The 22,719-nt window shown below is 41.0% G+C and overlaps 2 protein-coding genes across 2 annotated transcripts in view; one reads left to right on the top strand and one right to left on the bottom strand.

Moving 5' to 3' along the window:
* LOC110838571 (E3 ubiquitin-protein ligase sina-like) overlaps positions 1–22,719 on the top strand; it is a 127,948-nt gene that overhangs the window by 57,581 nt on the left and 47,648 nt on the right. The gene's annotated exons all lie outside the window — the stretch shown is intronic.
* Positions 3,728–22,719, bottom strand: part of Sobp (Sine oculis-binding protein) — an 83,473-nt gene continuing 64,481 nt past the window's right edge. The window contains exons 3-4 of the mRNA XM_022081868.2: positions 6,905–7,148; positions 3,728–5,030 (exon numbers count right to left, since the gene is read on the bottom strand). Coding sequence (XP_021937560.1) covers positions 3,833–5,030; positions 6,905–7,148 — 1,442 coding nt within the window. The 3' untranslated portion in view covers positions 3,728–3,832. The remainder of the gene's footprint in view (positions 5,031–6,904; positions 7,149–22,719) is intronic.

The following is a 22,719-nucleotide window of genomic DNA, read 5'->3' as shown; positions in this document are numbered from 1 at the left end:
TATTACATTAAATTTTTACCAATCAGTAAAGAGTAAATTTAACACAGATATGTGATGAAAATTAGAGACGAATAAGACAAAGAACGTACAAAACACTGACTCTTGAGGCCTACCTATTGTCTAATGGCCTAAATATTCATCACAGAAGTTGCTCTGGTCACACTCGAGTCTATGCACAGAAATCGCACTTAAAATTTACCGCGACGGGGAAATGAGAAACTCTGCAAGTGATTGCCCCTCCTGACGCCGCCAACGTAATCCAGCCTCCCCCAAGTGCACAGAAAGAAACGCTTAACAAAGGAGGAATTGTTAGCCAAATAACACTGCACCTACATATCATAGGTTTCTAGGGCACTTAAACGGTTGTTGACTTCCAAATGATTCTTATTACGGGCGCATGGCTTTTCAGCCGTCTAATCGACAACTTTTAGAAACCTCCGCTACATTGCAATGCGATGTAGAGAAAAGTAGCATTTGAGGTTCTTACAGCGGCTAGTCTGAAGGTGATCGTCTTCTGGGTTGTAGCTCCGTGGTCTCACTCATCGCCCTGATAATAGAGGCAGCAAGGACCACCGAAAAGCTGACAAACTTTTACCAGACTACGCGGCGCTACAACCCAGAAGACAGCCATCTTCCCATGCAGAGATGTTTGCGACTTCTTGCGATTTCAGAACTCACGTGCGTGTCTTTACCCACTGCCTACCTGCTGGGTAAACGGAAATATCTGAGAGTATTAACTATACAGTAAAGCGAGAATGATATTGTTTACTCATGCACAGAATTCACACCACGCCATAACGGACCAAATTAGTTACGAGTTATGACCACAGACCCACAGTAACTTACGCGCTAAAAATATATCTATTTTAATGGGTTTTTTCCCACCAACGTTTAGGAAACCAAAGGGTTTGTTATCGACACATTTTCTGATTAAAATTATGTATGCATTTAACATTTTCCCCATGCTTATCACTTCCAGAAAATGACTGTCTTCCAACGTAAATGCTGGTCGGAGTTAACACCACATTCGTCCTTTTAAACAGCGAGCATGTTTAGAATTATGGAGCACTACATTTAATTTTTATTACCAAATACTTATAATCATGGATGATTATTTGATGTGCTCAGGTTTTTAGTCTAGTGCATGTCCGCAACGGACGTTTGCTCTAATATGAAAGGCTGCGTGGATTATCTAGATGTGTAGATGGACTCTGTTGATTGGTTAGGGAGTCAGACACTGGTGTGCTTCGTCTGACTACGCCCTCTTTATCGTCACGATGTCCTTATTATTAGAGGGCGTTCCTGGCACCTCCACCCAGCATTTCCAATCACTAATCACTCTAACACCTCATAACCTCTGCTTCTCATTGTCCTCGTATCTCAAGCTATCGTCAAGGGTCTAGAATTGCTACGTGTTTAAACAACAGTGGCCCTGTTCATGACTACAGACCCTACGCCATTCACTTCGCTGAAGTATCTTTGTAACATTGATGAAACAAGTCTCAATATGAGTCAGAACCAAATTTTGTTACCCGTCGCGACGCTAGGCTGGGAGCCAGTGACTGAATTTAAATACTGTTGGGGTTAATTAACTAAATTACTGGCTTCATGGTACGGCGTTCTTTTTGAGAATTTTTCAGTAATTCACCTGGCAAAGCAGTTGTTTTTTTGCACGACCCTAATGTTCATGATAGTGTTCACACAATTCCGTTATTCGACTCTATCCTGAGCCGCAAATCCAATCTACATTTTCACACTTTATTTATCTATTATACATTTTAATATTATCCTCACATGTACTACGTCTCCCAGGTGCTTTTTTTCCATACGATTTTTTGATTAAAATTTTTGTCAGCATTTTAAATAATTTCCGGTACATCAAATGCACGCAAGACTGTTAGATTTAGATAAAATTCTACCCACAGTGCAGGTTTTCTCATATCACCTCCCCTGCCTAAAATTTGTGGAGACGGGAAACTTTATATTTTATAACATTTACCACTAAATTCGGGACTTGGCTAAAATCGAATCAGGTTACAGACGAGCTACATTTCCAAGATCGTAAGACCTTAGCGTTAATACGACAAAACTTTGTTTGTGCGTGCGTGCGTGCGCTCAATCCTTGATGATCTGGACTCTTATTTCGGTGTGTGGCGTATTTCTGGGCCTTGTTCAACCTAAGGTTGAACAAGGCCAATGAGATTCCACAGCATTGCAGCTATGCTGGGATAACAACAGATTAAGTAGGTTTTGAGGCTCTCAGAGCGGTGAGTACGAAGATGGTTGTCTTCTGGGTGGAAGTACCTTGTAGTCTGGTAGAAGTTTACCGACGTTTCAGAGATATTTGCTGCCTCCGTCATCATGGTGATAAAACTGGTCACTAAGACTACCAGACTACACGGCAGGAGACAGCCATCTTCGTAGTACAGGTTTGTATGATACGTAGTACCAAATAAAACCACGGTAAGGAAGGTGGAGTGAGGGTGTTTTGCAAAGGGCCCAGTGAACATGGTATTACACATTCGGATTTCATAAAATATGGGAGTTGTTTGACTAAATGGGCCACAATCAACGTATCAGAAACATTTAAGCCCTAGAATCAGTACCCTGTGTAAATAGGCAATGAGAATAATATGAACACTGACTCATATGTGCATATTATAAAAGTCTGTGACAGTTCATACGTTTTATATGCGCATCTTATCGAAAATGGGATCTACTCGCGTCTTCAGGTAATTCCTTGTTATGGTCATTTCAGTTAATATCCTTACCTTTATTGAAAGGGATCGGGGTTCCATCCCGCGTCCTTTCCATGACACAAATTGTAACTAAGAATGTGAAACGGTGATAAATATTCACCTCCAGAAAAGATTATCTCTCGAAACTTAACATATAGTCGGCGCAGTAGTTTTTGGCCGGTGGAGAAGCTAGCGGAGCTGGCGGACGGGCCTAGTCCGTGTACCTGAGGTGGCACGGTCAGTGTATTTCTTTTGTTTGGGCTTTCAGTCCGATAAGCTCCTCCGTGCAGTCAGCACAAGCGACTCGCTCCTAGCCTTCCCCTTGCAAATTGGTATATACGCACGCATGACGTTTACATGAATTTCACAATTAGATCAAATTCTGAACCTAAATCATACTGGCCAGATTTCGTAACACATTATACCTCATTCCTTTTCTTATGAAGCTTGGGTGAAATCCAATGAGAAGAACGCTTCGTGACAGTTGTGAAGTGGGGGGAGGGGGGGGCTGTGTCCGTGTGCTTCTCGGCTAAACAGTAAAACGTGACGTCATATATGTCTCGTGCCACTGCCAAGCTGCAATTGCTATTGTGATTGGCTGTTACATGTCCAAGCGAAGGTCAAGCTTCATAAGACATTGAATGAATTATAGTAATTCCGTGTTGTGACAATGGAAATTCTAAATGAACGCTGCTAAGCCCAACCAACTCTGTGGGTCTAAGTTAAAGATTGCCAACATTACGAAGCCTGCAAATTTAGCATGTGACCAGACAGATATATAGAAGAGAATGTGCTTGTGGAGCATAAGAGTGCATCATCGGGGTGAATAAACTTGGATTCGCTGACCTGATCAAGGCCGTAAGAAGGGGTAAGCGTTTACTGTCGATGTAAGTAGTGCGTTTTGTGATATGTACACGTAACTTACGTCTCTGAATATTGGTCAGCTCTGTAGTTTATTCACCCCTTGCAAAATTATGTAAGTCAGAGGCTACTGATAACTCTTCTGTATTTTTTGAACCTTCCTATACACTGACTGGAACTTACGCTGTCACAAATACAATATCATCTAGAACAAGTAGGATTCAGTTATGGGATCACACAGGGACGAACTTCCGCTTGCCGAGGCTCTCTTCTTCGGTCGTAACATCCAGCCTCTTGCGTTTCCTCAGAGGGCGATCAGAAACGGAAGGTCTTGTCATGGCAGTTAACGAAGGGTTCGGCTTTGTTTCGGGGAGGGACTGTGCTGTGGGGGGTGGACTAGCGGAGGGTGCAAGTGGCTCGGCAGAGCTCTCCTTGCGATGACTCGGCACCACCACTGCTGCTGTCGCCGTCGTGATGGTCGTCGTCCCTGTAGTCGTCGTCACGTTAGCTGTTCCGTCCTCGGGGGCCCGCGCCTTGTTGTTCTTCGGGGGGAAGAGGGGTATAGGAATGGGAATGGGGATTGGAATAGGGATAACTATGGGATAAGGGACCATCACTGTCACTGGAGGCAGCAGGAAGCGGGAAGGTGGTTGCGGTGGAGGGTGAAGAGGTGGACCCCGCGGAGGGCGAGGTTGTAAGTGAGGTAGCGGAAGAAGTGGAGTTGGATGAAGAGGTGGAGGTGAAGACGAAGAGGTTCGTGGTGGAGGCCGGAGGAGAGCAGCTGGAAACCGAGATGGATTAAGATGAGGGTGCTGGTGTGCGTCTGTAAACAGATGTGGAGGGGGCAATATACCCGGTGGTAGAAAAGGCGGTGGGGGGTGTCTTGGTAGGTGGTGGTCTGGAGGTAGCAGGTGGGGAGGAGGGTGCAGGATGGGAGGTATCTGAGAGGTGGGATGAGGTAGTGTGTGCAGATGTGGCACGTGGTTGTGTTTGGGAGGTGACACGCTGCCTGCGCTGCGAGGAGAGGACGAGGAAGCTGTCCTTGGGTCGGCTGCAGACACTGAAGTCACTGTGGCAGTGACGGGCGCCCTGGTACCTCGCCTGCTGAGGCGTCCGGCTCTCCGAAGCTTTCCCGAGACGTCCTTCTGGTCTGTGGCTTGGGCATCTGGCGGCGGTGGGGGGCTGCTTCGAGGCGGTGCTGTGGGGGCGGGAGTCATGCTTGCAGCTGAGGGAGGCGGCGGAGATAAAGACCGGTCAGAAGCAGGGGAATCAGACCTGCAGTCCCGCAACCACAGTTCGGGAGTTATTAGGCCACCGCCCGAGCCGCTGCCACCACCGCCAGCTCCGTCCTGCAAGTGCGGGTGCATCTGGAGGTGTGCCTGCGTCTCCTTGCAGAAGATGTTCATTTTGTACTGGTTTAGGCATTTGTCACTGCAACAAGAAAATATCGTGGCGGTGGAACGGGGACACAGCAAACACGATTCGCTGACAGTTAAACACTGGATTCGTCTCTCAGTAACGTTAAATGTTTAAACAAAAACTCATCTGACATTGTCACTGCGAAGAAGTCCCAACTAATGATGACGTCTAATTTTGTATCTCGAACAAAGTAGGTCACGGCTACCAATATCATTCGAAAATACAGTGCAATTTGCTTTAGCTTACTATTTTAAGTAGACTTAATAATTTCGATGTATATTTAATGACTTTCACCCCGAGTTCAAAAAAAGTTAGTCAACCTCTGGGCAGTTCGTAGCGATTTATACACCACAAGAGGTCAGTTTGTATCTGCAGCATGTTGAAAGTTAAGACATGACGGGCGAGTACCGGATGAGTTGCTACCGTCTGTTACAGAGATATCCACTACGTGCTGAACCTGGCCCCATTTAACTCTCCAGCCACCCTCCTCTTCAGATCGCAACAGTTCAGTCTCTGTTACAGCATGACGTGCTGACTTTCTGTAGTCACTTCGTCAACTGTCGTTCTGCGTGTTTCATAACTCATGAATTTCAAGGCGCTTAACATGAAACATAAATGTTCATTACAGTGTTCAAATCCACCAGTCAGTGGTCCATATCCACATCCATAAATATTCGTTCCACCTCATACGTTGTTTTACGAACAATTTAAATCCCGTTTTGAGATAACGGCACTTTGGAAGATGCGAACATGATTGTAAATAAGAGTCATTAATATCTTTACAACAGCTGGAGAATGTGGAGCATTTCAAGTACTTGGGAAGCATAGTCACGACGGACGCTCTATGCACCAAGGAAGTAAAAGCAAGAATAGCCATGGCCAAGGCAGCTTTCGTCAAGAAGAGGATACTTCTCACTAGCAAGTTGGGCTTGGAGATGAAGAAGAAACTAGTGAAGTGTTACGTATGGAGTGTCGCGCTGTATGGAGCAGAGACTTGGACACTCAGGAAGAAGGAACAGAAATACCTGGAGAGTTTTGAAATGTGGTGTTGGAGAAGAATAGAGAAGATCAGGTGGACGGATCGAGTGACCAACGAAGAAGTATTGAGGAGAGTCAACGAGCAAAGAAACATTCTGCAGGCGATTACACGAAGGAAAGCTAACTGGCTGGGACATATTATGAGAAGGAATGGATTACTGAGTGATATCACCGAAGGCCAGGTTGAAGGAAAGAGAGGACTAGGAAGAAGATTGATACAGCTAACCGACGATCTTAAACAAGGAAAGAAGATGACGTTCCAGGAATTAAAACGAGAAGCCGAGAATAGGGAAAACTGGAGAGCTCTTTTTGGGCAGAGCAATGGACCTGTTGTAAGCCAGAACACTAAATAATAATATCTTTACATAAATCGGTATGAAATAGCTGAATCCAATCCATTCCACTTTCTCGTGTCGTATTGCTTGAAGATTCATCCCAATTAATATTAGGACCTTCAAAAGGGTCTGTATCTTGCGGATTTCCGCTCTTAAATTGTGTTTTTCATCCACGTGACGTATGTTGGCCCATCTCAAAGTCTTGATTTCATCACACGAATAACATTTTGTGAAGCGTACAAATTGTAAAGCAACTTTCTCCAGACTGTTACTACCTCTTTCTTAGGTTCAAATATTTTTCTCAGCATCATTTTTTCAAACAAATCATTCAAGAGGTAACGATAACAAGTCTATTTTGACGGACGTCTGATTCTGGAAGCACACCTCCCAGTCTTCAATGAACACACGACAAATTTCCAAGCTACTGAGCTGGAAAAGTGTGGGACGTTACTTCAACACGGAGCTCTTACAAAACTGTAAACCTCGAGACTTCAGAACTGTAACTTGCCTCACCTGCAGAACTGCAGTTGATGCTCGCCATCCTGAAAGTCGACGTAGTTGACTGTGTGTCGCACGTGTCTGCACCAATCACACGTCTTGTTGCGCTTGAAGTTGGCACGCCTGCACTGAGTGAAGCACACCTCAGAACAGAAGGCTTTCTGTCCAGTCGGAGTCTTCAGCGAGAAGAGCTGCTTGCTGCTTGCCACCTTCTGGCACCAGGAGCATACAGTACAACCCGCTGGGACATTCGCCGTGTCTGTCAACAGAAGAACTCCCTGGTTACACTTTCCAGGAATAAACTCAGTCACATGTAAGCCTGTTCTATCATATAAAATTATTCTGTATTTTCTTTTCGTTCCGTTTGGTTTCCTTGCTTGTAGCTGCTAGGTCATTAAAAACCAATTTATATTCGCTGTGCCTGTCACTGAATGCATAATGAAGTCTGCTAACGCCTTCGTACTACGTGACGTCAGATGTAGGGTTGTCATGATCACAGATAATATATAATAACTTACTTCTATATTAGGCCTAAAGTTATATTCAATTTCTGGTTAAGCTTTGTTTTGTTGTAAACAATGAAATACGTGTTCAATTTTTGCAAGTTGCAGGTTCGTAGTTGCCGCCCTCAAATTCAGGAGATTTTTAAGGTTGTTGGACTACGAGAAAACGCAGAAAAAATTAAATGCCTATTTGGCTGTAAACGGCTACCAGTCGGTTGTGATGTGGGAGGGTGGTTAAAGGATGGACTAGACTGTTTTTTTTATCGCAGGTCTTATTTGTATATTCTGTCATATAAGTAAAATGTTTTGTTAAATAAGAATCTGAGGTAAGGAAATCTGTCGTAGTGCGACTCACAAAATTCTCTGCCGTGAATTTCTGGGTTAATGGCTACAGTAGCCGTCAGCAAGTTACATGCTAGCAACAAATGACAATTTACAACTCGCAACTCGGTAAAGTTTGCAACGGTGTACTGTTGTTTCACAATGTTAGAGCCGAGGGGTAACGGGAGTAAGGTCCTTCAGTGACCTTGAAGCATGCAATCTGGTGACGACTACTGTAGTTACTAACGTCCATATGTAGGCTCTAAACCAGAGGTTATCGGCCCGCGTACATATTTGGTAAAATGTACCTCTTTATGATAAAGCAGAGTTACCTTATATCAGAAAACACGATGTCATTATCTGACAGTTGGTCTACTTGTCAGTGTGAGCAACTGTATAACTTAATGAGAAACGTCATATCAAGAAGCACATGGACATCGTAACAAGAAAATTAAAACTGGTATGAAATTCAGTAAGTTTTCTCATTAATGACTGATTTTATAAACATCTATTGAGTATTACGTGAACCTGTTTGCAGTAGAAAACTGGTAATATTTTAACAAGTTAATGTAGCATAACATACCCTGGTTCTCGCGAGTGGATAAGTGGGGATAATTTTGTCCCTTTCAAAGTGTATTAGAACCCCTGCGTTAAACTGAAAATTCAAGCAGTGTTTCGAAGTTACAGTAACCATGTTGGGCTGTACGCAATCCCACACTGAAATACAAACCTCATGCAGTGTATAATGATTTATAGCAGCGCAGGAATTTGCTGTAGTTTCCAGTACAGAACAGACTTACACCCCAAATGCCGTTTGCCCACTTGTAACTGGAGTTATGGAAATCTCCGAAGTTGATGGCAATAGTCTCCTTGCCTTTGATTAGTAGTAAACCCCCTAAATGCTACTGATGGAACCCTCATCACTGTTCGCATTGGGAGATCTAGTTTCACGAAGCGTCTAGCTCATTCCACGAGGTATTTTTAATTGGTTCTAAAACTTTAGCTCCTGCTTTGCTCTTTTTCTGTTAGTGCATCAGTTTATACAGAAAGGCTCTGGTTTCATCCGTTGGCTTCCCAGAAAACAAATGAAATATGATAGGGTGCAATGCAGCACTAGTAGTATATAGGTGGAGTTGAAGTTTATGTAAATATGAAATCAAGTAATATAATAGTGTAAAATACACATTACATCCGGCTGAAAGGGGAAAACGAAGACTATTTCAAGCACCAGTTTGAGATAAAAAGGGGACTAGATGATCAAAAGAAAGACTTGGTTAAACATCTTCGAGAATAAGATATACAACGTGTGCCCGAACGGGGACAGAATTGAAAAGTTCTGTCTTCTGGGTTGTTGCGCTGTGTAGTCTGGTAGATGAATCGCCCTGATGACCTCTGAAACGTTGGTAAACATCGACCAGACTACACAGCGCAACAACCCAGAATACAGAAATCTTCATACTCACCGCTGCGAAAACCTCAAATCTTACGGGGACAGGATTGTTTTCAACTACTGAGATACTGAAAGGAAATGTAAAACCAATGTCTACAAGCTTCCCTTGTTATGTTATTCGACCAGCTTAGCAGTCGCCAAGAACACGAACACAACCGCGGAGCACAACTTAACATACTTCTTTAGGATAGAGGCTGAGATATTTGCTGCCACTGTAATCCTTCGTTGGCTTTGTTACAAATTCAGAGGTTATACAGCGTCAAATGGGACCGAATGGCCATGAGTGATTAGAAAGAATATAGTTCGTGGCCTTTTTGAAGTTGGTATGCCAACATACAACTTGAGATGGTAGAGATTCGAAACTGATATATCCTAATTTGAGAGAAGTGCGTTACTTCCGCACAGAATTTCTCAGTTCGCGATTGTGACACTAGATGGCACGCACGTGACTGTATCAGCGACGTAAACTTCCATGCAGCAGAATACTACTTGAGAAGCTAACAGTCTCCTATCTACTCATACTTCCACCTGTTATGGAACGTAAATGTTCATTACCGTGTTCACAAAAATTTACTACAAGTCCAGAGCCAACCAAACGTGTTTCATCACGATTATCATGCGTTCGTTTCTAAATTCTGCAAAAGTTTCTCATTTCTACCACACGTGCTACATGCCCGTTCCATTTCACCCGCCTCCTTGCCATGTAAATTTGCCTATTTAAAAGCGTCGCAGTGAACCCTACACGCATTTTTGTCATGCTCAATGTTGTCAGAATACCGTACGCCTTTCACAGGCAAATGTCTATTACGAAGAACATGCATGTAAATTAAAGAGAATCTCTTTATATACAAGACCGGGGCATTTTAGTTATTCCACACGAGCCCTTCTATAAATTTATAAAAGTAGACGAATCGTAATTATGTAACCAGTTTACCAAAAAAAAATACAAAATCCTTAATAACAATTATTCAGCGATATACGATATGCACGTCTTCTTCTGACAAGATAGAATTCTTATAATGAGGGCGCATATTGTCAGTTCTGGATGTGTTCATTACAGAGTCTTCCTTCATTAGTTTCAAATAATTAAATAAATACTGAGAGGGTCTTCAGTACGCACAGTATTTAATTGCCAGACAGCATGGGAAGCTTAAGTTACAGCCATTAGTATTAAGCAATCAAATTAAATAGCGTCCCTTTCCAATTTTTCTTCAAGAATTTTAAGAATAACACAGGATCGTGTCATTATTATACCCAAGTTTCAACCTCGGTCCATCTTGGCTAGAATGTTACCCATTGCCCTGGTGATGGAAGCAGCAACGAACTCTCATATGTCGGTAAACGTCTACCTGACTATACGGCGCTACAACCCGGAAGACAGCCACCTTCGTACTCACCACTGTGTGAACGCCATATCCTACTTAGAATCCATGATGTACCTTTTACAGGAATAAATATTTCTTATGAGCATGCATTACCAAGCACGTACTTCATGATGTGGTGATGAAGATCCATCAGGAGTGAATGGTAATGGACTAACTGAACAGCGTGGCCATAGATACTTCTTCCGACAACAGAATAGAAATGACATCGCATTACAAACTTCAGGCTGTAGTCAGTGGATATTCTTCCGGCCTAGCAAGTAACGCGCCATCATATTATAAAATATATATATATATATTATTTTATGATAAACACTGAATAATCAGTAATGTAATTTATTTAATTTATTTTAGATGTAGATTATATACTATGTATAACTTGAATTATACACCAACAACTTTGGGGGTACAAAGTTGAAGAGAAATTATATCTGGTGGTACGCGAACAAAAAAGGTTGAACACCACTGCTCTAAGACACAGTCCTTCAGCTACCTGCTTCGCTGTTGCAAATGACGTGCATCTATGCAGATTCTTGGACATCTTCAACAGAAACAGTGTCTCCTAATTTGGCAAATTACGCGTATGAACATGATAGTTGTTTACGTTGAGAACTAATCGACAGTCACATTTGATCAGTTGGCAGAATGGCGAAATCTTGCTGTTAAATCTGGTGGTGAATACAGAAACTATTGTCCTTGATCTGTTAACGTTGATGTAAGAAATATTTGGAAGAAAGCGATTTCTCGGCATTGTAGTAAAATTGTCCAATTTTGCTTGAATAAAAGCCAACAGAGCTATTGTGTTTAACTGTTAACTAAACAGTAATTTGCTGTACTTAAAGTATTAGTAAGCTTCATCCCTTACATTGTAATTCAACAGATGTAGCCACTGTATGTTTCTGAAGATTTCCAAGAATCATTGACATACACGAGAAATTTTATTGTGTTCTCTTTAGATCGTGAAATAAATTGACAAGAGCAGAAAGCAGCTCTCACTATTGTGCTGATAGCACCCAAGGTTTTGTCCGATCTTTGGTATATGATTGGCTGTTCAAGTCCTCTCATTGTCTTGTTTCGTGGAAAGTCGGTTGTTTCATGGAAGAAGGCGGTACCAGGCACAAATCGAGAACCACCTATCAAAACCGTCAACGGAAGATAAAACGAAGATTTAAACCAATGAAGTCGATGTGGCGTTAACAATGAAAGGAACTTTTCGTGATATAAAGGACCATTGAAACTGTAGGCTTAATTATTAATGGGCTAATCTAGTTGATGGAGGTGCGAAAATTAGGTGTGTGACAAAAGATTGACACTCCACGTGAGTTGTGACATCTCCAACTAATGCCCATTTTTCAGACTTTATGACGGCGTAGCTAATTGTTAAATTTTCAGGGATAAAGACGAAGAAATAAGGCAGAAATGAAGAAAGCAAGCGTGGGACAAAGAAGGAAAGAATGGACGGAATAAAGAGACAAAGAAGGTCGAAGGTGGAACAGAAAGGCACGAAGGAAGAAATAATTAAGGTAATAAGAAAGGGAAGGACGGAACGAAGAAACGGTGAAGATCACAAGTAAATACCGAAAAGAAAGTAACAAAGGGAGAACAGCAAAGAAAGAAAGAAGGCAAAATGGAATACTAAATAAATAAAGAGAGAGAGAGAAGAATTTCTTTAGAAAAGAACACAAAGAAACAATTATCAACAAGGAAAGCTAGAACCAAATAGCAGATGATTTTAGGCCGTAGCAGGCCGCAGGCCTACAGAAGCCTTGCTTAGTCAGCAGGGGGTACGGACTGAACCCGTAGTCTGGACAGAACATCGCACGGCTTAATCGTCTTCTGTTGTAACTGCTTTCTTTGTTTCTTGCTAACCGGGTTTTTCCCCCCGTAAAACTAACGGTAAAGGTGCTGGATATTGCTCTTAAATTAAATATATCGTAACAAAATATGAAACGTTTCATCAGCACTGAATGAAAGTTGTGTTTGCTAATGTCCACCCCCTCCCCCCAATCATAGCGCTCGAGATATCGTTTGGGGTTCATCATCATAGTAACTGGTTCTTTGTCACCCTCCGTTCTAGGAGGGGAAATTGGTTTGTGTTCCGAGAATCGTGAACTTGCAGATTTCAGTTCTTGCACGTAACAAAGGGCTCTGCCCTCTATTCTCATTTACGCTGACCATAGAATAAGCTAGTGTCGATAAATAAGTGTTGATTTTCTTACGTTTACACGAAGCTCGAATCGACGTTTGAAAGCGGGAGGGAGGAATGAAACTTCGTTAAATCGGTATTATTCCTAGGCGCTGAGGTAGAGATATGACAGTCGTCAAAATCGTATGAATGAATTAAACTGTAAACACGTTTTTGTTACGCCATGAAAACCAAAAATTATTGTTGTTGTAAACATTGCATAAAAAGACACTTCACGATTTACTTTCTTAAGTAGTGTTGCCAGTGGTGGAACTTGTGGAAAGATTAATATTATCAGTACATCTACTGCAAGAGTTTTTCTCCCGAATGTTGTTGGAACAGGCTGTAGCACAAGATTACAATCTTGATAACATTTTCGCAATTAAGTGAGTGTGCTGTTGCAGACACCTGGACGGCTAAGACTACAAAAAGTTGCCTTGCGCACAAGAACTACTTCACGAAGGCGTATAGGTGGAAAAGACAGAAATCTCCACGCAATCAACTTTTCACTCCGATCTCGAATAAGAAACAGTGTAGAACTAGTCTGGATAATAGTTATGTTAAGAGAAAGTGTGAATTCGAATCCCGACCCTCCAACCTATGGACGATATTGCTGCTCTAAAATCAAATGTGGCATACAACACTGTTATTTGATATTCAGTCGCCTCGTGTTACCCACAAGTAGCTCTTGAAATGTGAGCGCCTGGCAATCGAAAAAAACAGTACCAACGGGTTATTTAACGTTAATAAAAATATTGTATGATCGCATTACTGAAAATCGTGTGGTCTATTAAAAACCACGTAATGGATACATGACCACTGTGGCTGTATATATGAAACACTGTACTATACGTTTCTCTGTATTATAACAGTCCGGGTTAACGCCTTTCATTTGTAGTACGTGATACAGCAGTAAATTACATTTCAGTCTGAAAGAAAAACGAAGCATCATGAGATGGTAAAATATTATCTGTTTTAGGCAACGGATGAATGCAACGTTCTAGATGCGCCAGCCAGAAAGTTACGGATGGCACAACAGATGAAGATGGCCTCAATTATCTTTTTGTCTCGGTCAAAGTTTATTAAGAACGTCCTTAAGAAATTATTTAGGACAGGTATGAAACATTTTAAAAACGGTGATCATGTACTAATAGATGTCTAAAGTAACATAATTTTATAATTCATATACTGTTTGTCGTTAAAACCTGAATTAATTTTATTATTAATTTCGTTCATGTGTAGTTTTCACAGATTCTAAAAACATCATTATCTAGTCAGTTCAATTAGATTGCCTTCTAAAGATGAAGACTTGCAAATTGAATAGGACTACTGACTTGTATCTGGCGTAATAATTTCTGTCAGTTATAAATAACCATAAAGCCAAGGTGTGTGGAAAGCCACGAGGAAGGAACACATTTCATGCTCCATCGGAAGCAAGTTCCATAAACTATTTTCGTTCATAATCTAACAAAGTTTTCAATTAACAATACATTATTCATTTGCTAAATGAGCTCAATGTTTAGACTTCACGTATGGAAGAATAAATATGTATCTTAATCAATATTTATGCTAGCAATAAATAAATAACAAGGCCAGTAAGTTACAAACAATCGAAAAATATTTTATTTCGAGAGATAATATAGTAAGTAAAGTAAAAGTAAAGTTTGTCCCGCTATGCGCCATGTAGGCGTTTGGGGTGAGTGGAGGTATAGCTCCTCTCTTCCTTGACCTCGGCACTAGATGGGGGTTAGTGGTCATGTAATCTAATTTGTAATGCAACTTTCCATTCTGTTTTAAACTGTCCTCGTAGATGAACCTGGGAGACATCTTGAGTGTAAATATTAATTACTGTTCATGCCAATCGCACGGTTAAACTGGAGTCTATTACAATTTCACGCCCGTAGAAACATGTGTCCTGCTTCGTTACATGAATGGATATTCGAATATTCTGTGGTAATAATATAAATTGAGGAGGATGTTTGAGGACAAAGTTCTGATGAAAATATTTGGACTATGAGGGAGGAGGTAACAGGAGATTGGTGAGAATTTGACAGTAAGAAAAGTGATAATCTGTACTCTTCACTAAATAGTATAACTGCATTCAGATCAGAATGTGATGGGCGAGGCATGTAGCACTCAAGGAGGCAACGAGAGGGTTGTTAAAAATTGCAGTCGGAAACCCTGAAGGGAAGTGGTAACTTGAGAGACGCAGGTCATTATGAACAAGTTCCCTCTGATAGGGACCTGTTCATATGTTTCCTAGGCAGATGATCCAGAAGTGGTTTGCCATTGCCTTCTTCTGTGTGTGAATGGAGTAATTGTTGGGATGCCACGGAGAAACCGGGGAAGCCCCGGAGGAAAACTCCGTGATACCTGGACCACGGCGTTTCCCAACACAAGTTATAAATCCGGGCACCACCGGGAATCGAACTCGGAACCCCAGGATTACAAGCCCAGAGTCAGGCATAGCTACGTAACCTAAATACAAGATTAACAATATCGGTATCTTCACCGTCATTATAATCTTAAATCTCGTAGGAACACGTGCCTATGACACAGAAAACTGTAATATTAGTTCTATCTTAAACTCTGTGTATTGTTTGTTGTCGTTGCTGACATAAAAGTCAGGCGCATTTTCACTTGATTTATAAGTAAGTTATCTTTGGAATTATTATTTTACCCTATATCTCGATGACGAGACACGAAGACGGATTGAAAGATTGTTTCAATCAGATGCCTTTAAATAGGATTTGAGGTTTTCATGGCGGGATTGTCCATCATCATAACGATTTCATCGCCCTAATGATTGAGGCAGCAAAGGACCTCTGAAACGTTGGTAATCTACCAGATTACACGGCGCTACAAGCCAGAAAGCAGCCATCTTCAGATACGATGTAAGTCAGGCAAAATAAATAATTCTATTAGAACCTGTGCAGTTAGAATGTGATAGTTTCTGTTGAAATCTATCTGTAGAGTTGAGGGAAGAAGCCAAAGGCGACATAAAAGTGTCAAAACGGCAGTTTAATATGACGAAGGCTGGCGCCAAACCGTTAGACCCATTCAGAAGATATAAGAACAAGTCTAACTGGCCATATTTACTGAGATGAGCAGATCAACTGCTGTACATCAGTCAGTACTGGAAATGCTGACTCACCTATGTGTCTCCTTCAGAACCGGGCCACCATCTACAATGGCCCCATAACAGAAGATTTAAGTTGTAATACAAACAATAATAAAAATTTACTGCAAAACCAAAAGTTTGTGGATTAAAAATGAACCCAGATAGCAACTAGTCTAACATTTCTAAGGTGGAAACCTAGCATAGACGCCCACAGTTTAATTAAGGAACTTAATTTATCCGCTTTTTACTAATAGATCGGCATAGTTAAAAAAATAAATTGAAATTTGCATTGCCATGAGGTTGATTTGTGAAGAAATTACCAACGTAGACTTCTACACCACATTTGTACACGTAACGACTGCAGCTGATAAAAACTGCAAGGAAAAAAACAACAAATCGTAGTTGTGCGTCAGATTAAAAACACAGTTTTAATCAAAAATTTGAGCCTGTAGACTTTTATTTGTATTCTAATATTGCAATTAATTCTTACGGAGTAGCAGAAAAACATGAAAGATAAATACCTGATTTACAGATTATAATTTCCATGTAGGATTCTCAGACCTCCAGAACATGTTTAAAGTTTTTAATCAACTACAGTTAACAAATTTTTCGTAAATCATTTCATGACGGCCGCAGACGTCAAAAACGCATGAACGATATAACGAAAATTACCATCAGCATCACAATGTCTCTCAGCACACATCAGCCATAATTCCCGTGAATAAATTTCGATTAAATATGGCACTGTAAAGTCTTATTCATAATCGATTTGAAACTTAAGTTTCTGAAGCTTCTGTAAACGACAGATAGTAACGTCAGTCACAAGATGCTGAAGACTTTCATTGGTTGTGGTCTATGTCAAATCCACAGAATGTCAAGATCAAGTGACTTTCTCTTCTCTCTCGTATTCGAGAGATTCCGTCTTGAACACACTCGGAGTTCGGCTCTGATAACTGAGATTCGCTGCAGTATTACATTTTAATTCTGATTTAATCAGGCGCTATTACACGTACTGATTTCTGCACAACGCTGTATTTAGTGAACAAAAGAAACTATAAAACACAAGAAATATAAAAGCACACACTTTAACCTTCACGCACTATTACAGCCTAAACGTAATACTTTTACATCTGATAGTTTATAAGGAAGGGCTGAGTCATCTATGCGTATGTACACAGCCATCAAGTCTCCGGAGTTACGTTTCGTCCAATAAACTCAGTATGTTCTGGCAAATACTTGTCAATTCATCATCCTGTGCTCCTTAACCTAAGATGTCAAGCTATGAAATATCTGAGAATAAATAGCTGAAGAAAATACATGGACCTAAGCGGATAAAATTGGATTACAATTAAAATTATTGTCAGGACTTTTTCCATCGTCTGTTCTTTAAAACCACGACGTTTCGGAGGTTGGTGAGAGGTACCTAGTCTGTATTCACTGTACCAATGACAAGAGACTAGCTCTATCTAAGGTAGGTACCTCTCAACTGAAGACGGAGACAGAACCAGTCTCCGAAACGTCGTGGTTTTAAAGAGCAGACGATGGAAAAAGTCCTGACAATGAATAATTTTAAGTGTAAACTACCATCGTTAAAACCCTTTAGAATTAAAGAAATAGGATGCACACAATTATCAGGTTCTTCGTAATTTTTTCTATGTCCTTTAAGTAGCCTTCCGAATTTAAAATTTTCCTTCGGCTTCGAAATTCTAAAAATCCCGAAATCATATATCGCCGTAACTGTTGGTATCGGTCAGCCAGCCCCAATCGAGTGGGAAATGAACCGATAAATTAGATCCACGCACAAAGACCTAAAACTACACGCAGAAAAAGAATAGTACAGTAGCACAGGTTACTGTTTTAGCAGACAAGCAACCCGAGATAAATTTCATTAATCTGAGTCCTAAGAATCGTATCCGATTGGAAGGTCCCACGTGAGGCTACATTTCAGTTTCACTGCGTTTATTCATGTTACTTTAGAACTCAACTCTGAAGACACCCATTAGCTTTTCGATGCCCAGGTTAGATTTTCAGTGGCATGAAATTTTGTGAGACTCAGTTTACAAGCTTTGTAATCTAACTACTTTGCTTTTTGCTAGCTTCACCCTTCGACCTGACCAAAAAAATCTACCAGGCAAAAAAGGTAGTTACAGCCTAACTAATATGCCTAAGCTGTATCGTACAGATAGAATGTTATAGGCGGAGTTACGAATTATTAAAGCACGTGACACATATGGTTAAAATTAGGCGTTAAAGGGCTACTTCATTTTTGGAAGTATAAGGACAAATCTTCGACAGTTCTGTGTACATGCATACCTCTTTTGATTGCGCTTCGCAGATATTTTTACAAATTGAAGGTTTGTGGCAACCCTGCGTCGAGCAAGTCTATCGGCGTCATTTTTCCAACAGCATGTGCTCATTTCGTGTCTCTGCGTCACATTTTGGTAATTCTCGCAATGTTCTCGCATTGTTTTTAGACATAATGCTATTATTGCACACTAATAGTGTAAACATAACTTTTATATGCACTGGAAAACCAAAACAATTCGTGTGACTCGCTTTATTGCGGTGGTCTGGAACCGAACCCGCAATATGTCCGAGGCATGCCTGTAATGTGTTGTCAAAACAATAATAACGTTGGAATCAGCGATTTGTAAATAAAAATTCATGGTGGATGAGTTTACACTTTATTTTATTTTCTAATCCAAAATAAAATGCTCTTTAACCTATGCTTAGAGTCTTTTCTTTGTTTTGTGCACAGACTACACCCTGAAGTGGTAACGTCTATTTCAGAAATGTCCTATATATATATATATATATATATATATATATATATATATATATATATTATTATTTAGTGTTCTGTCTGACGACAGGTCCATATGAACAGGATCCTGCCATCCTTTTCTCGGACTGGGACCTGTTCATATACGTTCTTGGCAGATGATCCAGAAGTGGTTTGCCATTGCCTTCTTCTGTGTGTGAATGGAGTAATTGTTGGGATGCCACGGAGGAAAACTCCGTGTTGCCTAGACCACGGCCTTGCCCAACACAAGTTATAAATTCGGGCACCGCCGGGAATCGAACCCGAGACCCCAGGATTACAAGGCCAGCGTTCTAACCGCTAGACCACCGTGGCTTTCATATGTGTGTGTGTGTGTGTGTGTGTGTGTGTGTGTGTGTGTGTGCGCGCGTGCGTGGGTGCGTGCGTGCGCGTGTGTGCGTATATATATATATATATATATATATATATATATATCAGAAATAAAAATAAAATTTTGTTATTAATAATTATTTCAGAAACAACAGCCTTATATCTGATTGATGTTCTCACGAAATAAATTTAATTTTTGAGTGGGCCACATTTGACCTTCACATATCCACTTCTTTGTACAGTAACCCATAGCAGTAAGGACATATATGTACCACTAATACCACATTTCAATTTATTTTAACATCTCGATATTTTTACTAGTACAACACATTCTCCATATCAGAAACTTAATAACAGGACTTCTTATTACCAGGACTGTGGAGTCGGAAGCAATTATAGGTGGAGTCGGTAAAAATGTACCGACTCCGACCTCGATATAAAATCTTAAGAACAATTTCTATACCGTGTTAGCCGCCGGTGGCCTCACGCTTAGAGACATTTAACGACGCGTTGAGTCACATGGTGTGGGAATAATGCTTTGTAACTTTGGCTCCTGTACCTTAAGAATACAAACAGTCTACAAATCAACCGATTTCTGCAATAACCATTAGACGTATATTTAAATATAGGTTATAAGTCTAAGCAGTAAGCTAATGATTCACGTGGTGGTGACGAAATCTCTTATGGTGCCATTTACCATTTTAGTAGGTTTAGCCTTATTAATAAATATTGAGCTTTTATGAAGGAGTCGGAGTCGAACATTTTAGTACTGACTCCACATCCCTGGTTATTGCCACTAACCTAACAACATTTTTTGCCGGACTCACTTTCTCACAGGCAGTAGTTTCTTTACCCCTGGCTTAGCCACTTGCGACCACTAGTTTTGTCTAATAACATAACACTTCCAGAAACCCCAAATTACACTCACAACTCAGTGCCACTCCTCCAACAGCACTGAAAGAAACAGCGTTACTTGCTTCCCGTTGTTAAGCTACCAGTTAAAATCGAGACACCGATTCGTAGCATATCTGTTAAGAGTTTTGTAATCATTAAGAATCATTTCGTTTCCTTTTCATTTCTCTTTTGAATCTCGCTCTATACTTTGTTGCTCCCTCCCCTTCACACGCCCTAAAGCCACGTGACGTCACCAGTTTGATATCCCTCGCTAATTATCACCTTTCAATTCAAGGTTCAATGTGATTACTAGGCTGAGCCCATACATCAGACAGCACACAGCTCGTCTACACCGCTCTGCATAAGACAGTCTTACGGAGGTACACGCCAGTTGTATAAGCTATGTGTATTGGGTTATGTACACATTCTTCTTCGTAAACAAAACGCAGAACAATAGGCTACGGGGTTTATTCCAACTTTTAGTTTACCGCCGGCCGCAGTGGCCACGCGGTCTGAGGCATGGACCTCGTGCGCCTGGCCGCTGGGACCGCGGGTTCGAGTCCCACTCAAGGCATAGATGTTTGTCCGCGTCTTTCTGTGTTTGTATAAGTAGAGGCCTTTCGTCGGGCTGATCACTCATCCAAGGAGTCCCACCATTGTCCAAATACATCAAGAAATGAATAAAAACCCCGACACCTAAGGGTAAAAGTAGGTAAAAAGAGAAAGAAAGAAAGTTTAGTTTACCGAGCATGTTTGTTTAACGGTGTATACATTATGCTCTCCCTTTGACTATTGACCTAGATTCCACCTACTTTGGCTTGAATGCTCAGTGGTTTTCTTCAGTATCTAAATGGATTTCGGTACAAAATACCACCTTACCAAAAAAACCTTGTCTTCCTACTGAAATCTGTGATGATGTTACGTTGTCATTATACGTTATTAAATCATCTGTGTTGACAAATGTGAATCGGTGTCAGTGCCCCGAGCGGAAATCGAATCTCCATTCGCCCTCTGCCTCCGACAGCCCTGAAAATTGGTACTATCCTCCAAAACTTTGGTACCCACACACAAATCCATACGTCACAACCCAGATCACAGCGATTCAACAACTTCTAGGTCAGATCTCGGAATGGATACCACCGATCCCGACTGAGGTTTTATCGATTTCCTGTCCCCCCCCCCCCCCCGATAGGTTTGCACTTTAAATTCGGTTACAACCGCTTGTTTCCCTGTTCATTGTCCATTAATCGACGTTTTTCAGTCCGAGCCATCGAAAGAAAAGTTAAGTAAACCACAAGCGAAGAAACAGACCTTGCAGAAACCGGGCCCCCATACGTGGGAAATTCAAGATACGTGACCTCTGCGTTTCATTCAGGGCGATGATATAGTTAATACCTTTCCCTATGAAGCGTGACATTCGCTGGGACACAGAACGGACCAATCGCAAGAGCAGAGTGGGCACAGTCTACAGCCGAAGCCCTCAGTACCTGCTTCGGAGCGGTACTGGACGTCTGTATCCGGGCAGTTCAGTTTTACGTTTTACCTTTTATCCACTGCGAGACTGGGCTGAACCACCTCATTATTGTAAAATATATTTGGCAACACTTCGGCTATGTACCACATGGCCGGACCGAAACCGACCGAGAAGGAAGCGGATACAGTCGGCACACCTGTTACAGTGTTCACCTCGTTGGTTTCCACCTTAGCTTCACGACGAAAAGAATTTGCTCTGCGAGGTTTGTAACCGTCTGTGCCTGCTCTTGGTCGAACTCAGCCTCAGACCGGCTGCTTCTCAGAGTAAAGGCAAACGGAATGTGAAGCTGACAATTCATGTGTATGAGTGAGTAGATCATGAAAATAATCATCAAAATTAATGTGTGTATAGAATTACTGATAGTTTTAATGAAAAAACATTTCACGCATTTTATGCAGCCGAGGGTAAAAGACAACGGTGATTTTTATAACAAACTAGGTACAGGACTAATTCAAACGGGGCGTCCATCAAACTTCGAGAGTCACGAATATTCTCATTCATCAGTTCTCATACGGTACACACTTAACACAATGCATGGCGCATTGCACCAGTGTTAACTTTAATTTCTTGTTGTTCTTACGAGTTCGATATTTCATTTTTAGCATTAGGCCTCGTAACAAGGTAACTAAAATTGTTCTGAGTTTAAAATTTATCCGAAATTTCATACCTTTCATAAACTCAATGTTAACTTCATTTTGCAAAGCGAGAAAGATTCAGGGTTGTCTGTGGGAGATTTCTTGATACGTAGTTCTGGACGTTCGAATTTTGATGTTTCATGTCCAACTTGACTCTACAGTATTTCACACGCTACTAAATCAATACAGGGTTATTCTAAAAGGACTTTACAACTTTAAAAGTGTATAGATATTTATTCAGAAGTCTTATTATCCTGTGCATTGTCTGTATTTCAGCATGTTTCAAGTTCGATGCTTTTATTTTCATATTTCGATGACCCTCTGCAGACCTGTATATATAAAATTTCCCCGAGCCAAATTTCTCATTAGTTTGGTTTTCTTTGTCTAAGCCACTGTACACTTTACAAATTCCGTAAACGTTTGCAGCATGAGGAGATTTTGATAAGGTTAACCCAAATCTACCCTGTGATATGTTGTAGAATTTCTAGCTATTTTGGTTATGAAAGACTTTCTGCTTAACTTTCCCATCATATGAACAAGTTTACTCGCTTCAGATCATCATATACGTTTTCATATAGGCCTATATTTTATAAAGTCAGTGAAAACAAATTTTCCTGCCGTCTCTAGATAATTCCATGTGACTGCTGACTAACG

The sequence above is a fragment of the Zootermopsis nevadensis genome, unplaced genomic scaffold (genome assembly GCF_977971745.1).
Source record: "Zootermopsis nevadensis isolate Lab colony 2312 unplaced genomic scaffold, Znev_1.0 Znev_ptg000061l, whole genome shotgun sequence".
Taxonomy (NCBI): domain Eukaryota; kingdom Metazoa; phylum Arthropoda; class Insecta; order Blattodea; family Termopsidae; genus Zootermopsis; species Zootermopsis nevadensis.
Note: the sequence above shows the minus strand (reverse complement) of the source record. Positions and strands in the feature narration are given on the sequence as shown.